This window comes from Limulus polyphemus, unplaced genomic scaffold (assembly GCF_000517525.1).
Source record: "Limulus polyphemus unplaced genomic scaffold, Limulus_polyphemus-2.1.2 Scaffold594, whole genome shotgun sequence".
NCBI classification, from domain to species: domain Eukaryota; kingdom Metazoa; phylum Arthropoda; class Merostomata; order Xiphosura; family Limulidae; genus Limulus; species Limulus polyphemus.
The window spans coordinates 1-5,270 of NW_013666204.1; the positions used below are offsets into that span (position 1 = coordinate 1).

Below are 5,270 nucleotides of genomic sequence, written 5' to 3' on the forward strand. Positions count from 1 at the left end.
ACGAACAATACTAAGGAAGGGGCAGTGTTGCGTCAGCGAGTCACATGACTACTGTGACGCCACGTTTCTAGAACTATCCTTTACCTTGGCGAATGCTCTAGTATTTACTAGATATAGGGTAGTCGGGTATATAAAAGAGGGTGACAACGTGACGGAAGAAGGTAATGTGTGTGTAGATAGTGAGTAATTGAACTGCAGTCAGAAGTACTGTTGACGTTCGTTGATATAGCGTTTGTTTTAGCGTGATTGTTGAAAATAAGTGTATCGTAAAGTTGTATTCGGAAAGAATAAACCAGTTTTATTAAGTAAGGATTTGTGTCGCTAAAGTTTCGTCGGAACGAAGTTACGGAAAGTTAATTAACGAAAGGAGACGTAACAAATATATCAACAGCTTTCCATCTTTTTTAGCAGAGCCTCTGTAAACTAAACAAAATGATAGCCATGTAGAACTCTGAAGTAGTTAAGCTCTGTGTCGATGCAGGAAAACTCGATTTCTTTGTTTTGTAATATTGTTATCACGTGACTGGTCATTCTTTCACAGTGCTCGTTGGCTGTGACATACAAACATAATTCACTCTGCCAGCAAAGGACATTATAGTCCTTCACCCTTTCAATGGGCCTGGCATGGTCAGGTGGTTAGGGTTCTCGACTCGTAATCTGAGGGTCGCGAGTTCGAATCCCAGTCCCACCAAACATGCTCGCCCTTTCAGCTATGGGGCGTTATAATGTGTTGGGCAATCCCACAATCCATTGGTAACAGAGTAGTCCAAGAGTTGGCGGTGGGTGGTGATGACTAGCTGTTTTCCCTCTAGTCTTTCACTGCGCAGATAACCCTCGTGTAGCTTTGCGCGAAATTAAAACAAACTAACACAGCCCCCAGTGGCACAGCGGTATGTCTGCGGACTTACAACGCTAGAAACCGGGTTTCGATACTCGTCGTGGGCACAGCACAGATAGCCCATTGTATAGCTTTGTGCTTAACTTCAAAACAAACAGACTTTCAACACAAATGTACCGCAACATTCCTTCGAGTACAGTAGATATTATCTGATATAAAAAACAAAGAAAACTAGAATAAGGAAACTTCAACTATTTTCTGAATCACATGTTTATGACATAACTGCATAGAAACAGACTAAACGAAAAACTTTTAAAATTCCTATATTAATAAAAGAAGGTAGAAAATATTTGACCTATCTACATAGCGTATAAACAAGCCCTAGGAGACAGTCGCTAGAATGAGCGTATAACTTATTCTGTTAATTGAAATATTGTAAATAAATACAAAACTTGTACTAAAATTTTGAAAAATTGTCCGAATATAATATATATTTTCATTTTCATACATATCACACTGACTGCAGTGGAATTGCATGTCGCCTCTTGTATCACTTTTCTTTACTTTTATTATTGGCCGATTTCCGTCGATCAAATTTATGTCTAAATATGTTATTAACTGTTACTTAACCTGTTCCAAATTTTTCTTGTAAAAAAAGATTTTGGAAAATGTGTAGTACTATACTCGAATCCTAAAAGACTGTATATGCCTGGACAATGTTTTGGTTTATATAATCGAAATATCTACCATAGAAAGCACTAGGCAGGTGCAGTTCACTAAAAATTCAATTCTAAATTTTCGGTTTATCCAATAAATAAAAAATAGTTTAAGAGAATGAGGAAGTATTTCTTTGGGTACGAGCGTTTGCTTGATCAGCCTGCACTCTAGTGGTTGTTCTATAGGCTTTTTGGCGAAAATGTTAGTTTTAAAATTTTATGATTAGGCTATATATATATATATTTTTTTTCATCTAAATCTAAGTACTAACATTATAATTTATACATTTGTTAACGTCGGGCAGCAATAGAAATGAATAAGAAAGAAAGTATATTCTTAAAGGTTTTGAATTTGCCAATCGGAGGATGTCGTTCTCAAAATCCTCTACAATTGTTTGACGTTTCTAAAGGTAGGGCATAATATTATACTCTTAATTAACGTTAATTGTTATTGTTATCTCTACAAAGGCTTATGTTAGTTACCACTACTTAGTACTAGTAGTACAGCTACATTTTTCTTCTCCTTTTTAACAAGAGGTTAAACTTTATAAGGTCTTAAGTCTTCATGCGCAGATGTTTGGTAATGATAATGCGTTCAGTCTTTAAAATTTTAATGAGTATTTTTAGTACTAGTACTCATAGAGTTGCTTAAAGTTAAACTCGTTACATATAAACATCTAAAATTAGTAACAGCTGACAGTAACTGCTGACTGTGTTACTGTTAGAGCAGATATTAATAATAATAATGAATTTTATATTAATTCAAAAATACAATAACAGCAAACTTTACAGCAGGGAATTTGTGATTTTAATAATTACAATGTATCAACCACAGTATCAAGGTACCTGATGATAACTAATACAATGGGATCAAAACGTTATTATTAAAATTAAAACTTGCCTACTGTAAAAAGTTGCTGTTATTGTACTTTTGAATTAAGTATTCAGTTTAGAAAATTCCTCACTAAAAAAGTAAAAAATGAATTTTATATTGAATAATTTTGGGGAGTTCTATTATTATTATTTCTTGAGAAATTATGGACTTATTGTTTGGCAGAGAGATTTTAAGTTACTGATAATTTTTAACTATCTGAAGTTCATAAAAATAAAATGAGGCTGTAAGTAAAATTAAACATATTCTCAAAAAATAATCCTAAAAAGCAAAATGAAATATTTTCATACCAAATTAATAATTTCTATGACCTGGGAAAGGCTTAGAAAACAAATTAATTTAAAAACATAGGAAATTTATTTGTATTGCTAGGTTAGTATATGAATTTAGGGCTAATCTAACTTTTTTAAGCTGTTTAAATATCTTGAATAAGCATTAACAACAAGTGTATCAAATTAGTGATTCACTGATGTATTCTAATTATCATGGGTTTTAGTTTTTTTGTGCATTGATTTACGACATAATGTTATTTTTAGTTTCTCCTATAGAACTGGCTGCATTAATATACATTTTCATTTCTAATTCTGCTGTACATTGCTTAATTTATATCAGATATTATTTATAATTATAGGGATAGAAATTATGAAATAAAATTACAGCTATCAGGAAGATTACATTCCTTCATGTAATATTGCATTTCCTCATTTAATTTTTTTTTTATTTAATCCATGCAATATGTTTACTTTCATTGGTCATAACTAAAGGAATATGGATGGACAATACATTCCCGATTGGGAAAGCCAACTAAAAAGATGAAATTCCTCAAGCAAATTTAAACTCCTCAAGAATGCGAGAATATAATATTCAATCCCTGAATTATTTTACTGTCTTTTCTATCTTGAAGATTCTTTTTGTATGTTCTTTTAAAATTGATGAAAAAATGTAGTGTTATTTCAAAACAAAAATAATTTTGCACTTCTCAATACCACTGTATTCAGAGGTGTGGAATTCATATTGTCAGCTACCCAGAACAAGAAGATTTGTCTGATGGACATCAAGTTTTTACTATTATCCTATTCTAGTTGGACAAGCAATTTGATTTTTCTCATTGTGTTTTGTTATTAGAAAAACACTGGGTAGATTTCTAGGGAACCATGCAAGTTCCTGAAAATTCTGAACTGCAGAAGTTTAGTACACGCACATAAGTATTTAAAACTTTGTGCCTAAAACTGAACCTGTGTACATAAATATACATATTCTTCTTATTTACAAATCTTCATTAAAATATGTGGTTACAAAAATTGTTTCCATATACAAGTTTCTTTAAGCATCCTCATAAAATGTGTTTGGAGAAGTGCATTGCATGAAATCAGTTATTGATGTGTTAACTTTGTCAACATTCACTTGATCAAGTTGTGTTATATGTGTACTAATCATATTTTATCATTCATAAAATTGAGTTGATAAAGCATTGCAGCTACACCTGTATAAAAATGTGGGATGTTTTGTTTTGAATTAGTTGTATTTGAGTTTATTACATACTTTAGTTATAATAATTCATATTGCATTGGGTTATGTAAGTTGGTTAAATGGTTGGTTACTATCATAAATATTTAAGATACATTTAAATATTTTATTATTTTAAATGTTTGAAATTAAAGTTGGATAGCTTACACTTTCAAACTGTTCACCAGTGTAGTTTTATAGGTATTTGTTGCAACTTATGTTTGTACCAAATATTGTTGCAATTAAATATTTTAACATTTAATAGAGCTTTAATAGTCTTATCTGTTTCTTGCTGTATAAATTGCATTTTTTTACTTGAAAATATTATTTTGGATTTTTTCACACAAAGAAAAGCTTATAATTCCTAAGAATTCCCCAAAACAAAATAATACATTCAGATTTAATTTTATGAAAATATAACCTCAAGATACAGTGTTTTGAGAGAAATGTCTTGTTATACTTAACTAGTAAAAGCATCAAGTGTAACTATGTATTACAGATATCTCACTTTTTATTTTATGAGTATTATTTGAAATACAAATATTTGCTTTGAATCTTTTGAAACTTGTACTTTAAAAGTACTTAAAAACAACAATCAAAAATATTTTTCCAGCTTTGGACATTATATTGTAATTATTTATAAATGTTTTACTGTCTTATCATATTATGCATTGCTATGTATATATTTTCTTAGTGGCGTATTTTTTGAATGGCACAGAGCCAACTTCAGTTTAAAACAGGCTCTAGTGACTAAGAATGCTGACTTAGCCTTAATCTTGTTTACTTGTACATGTATGTGTAATGAAACCATTACCTTAGACATATAGCTCTACCTGTATACCAGCATATTTAGTTTGATGAACATTTTAAACTTTCAGTCTTCTGATGCAACAGTTTAGGCATTTTTTATATTTATATAACTATAGGCTACAATATCCAATAACAAGATTCTTTACATTGCAACCATTTATTTGTGTTTACAGTCAGGAATCAGTTTGATAGATTTGAAGCATGTCAAGTGCAGTACATTTCTGGGTTCATACATCTTTTTAATTTTTTTAGATAGACAAGACTTAAAAATCATAAAAAAATTGCTGTACTTGTAGCTAGCAGCAAACATAGTTTCAATATGTTTCATAGATTTTTAGATTCTCAGGTTTACCTTTTGAATCATGTAAAATGTATTATAAAAAGCACTACCAAGAATTAAAAATCTCTTAGTTGCTAGTATATATGATTTCTCAAATTTATGTATGACTAAAAGGTTGCAACTACTTTAGCTATATGTCAATATATATATATATATATATATATATAT

At 30.4% G+C, this 5,270-nt stretch overlaps 1 protein-coding gene across 2 annotated transcripts in view; it reads left to right on the top strand.

Annotated features, from left to right (window-relative positions):
• The first annotated feature begins 1,758 nt into the window (after positions 1-1,758).
• Positions 1,759-5,270, top strand: part of LOC106459335 (DDB1- and CUL4-associated factor 6-like) — a 167,013-nt gene continuing 163,501 nt past the window's right edge. The window contains exon 1 of one of the 2 annotated variants that reach the window (XM_013918956.2): positions 1,759-1,964. In XM_013918956.2, coding sequence (XP_013774410.1) covers positions 1,868-1,964 — 97 coding nt within the window. In that variant the 5' untranslated portion in view covers positions 1,759-1,867. The remainder of the gene's footprint in view (positions 1,965-5,270) is intronic. The other variant, XM_022385807.1, reaches the window with a different exon arrangement.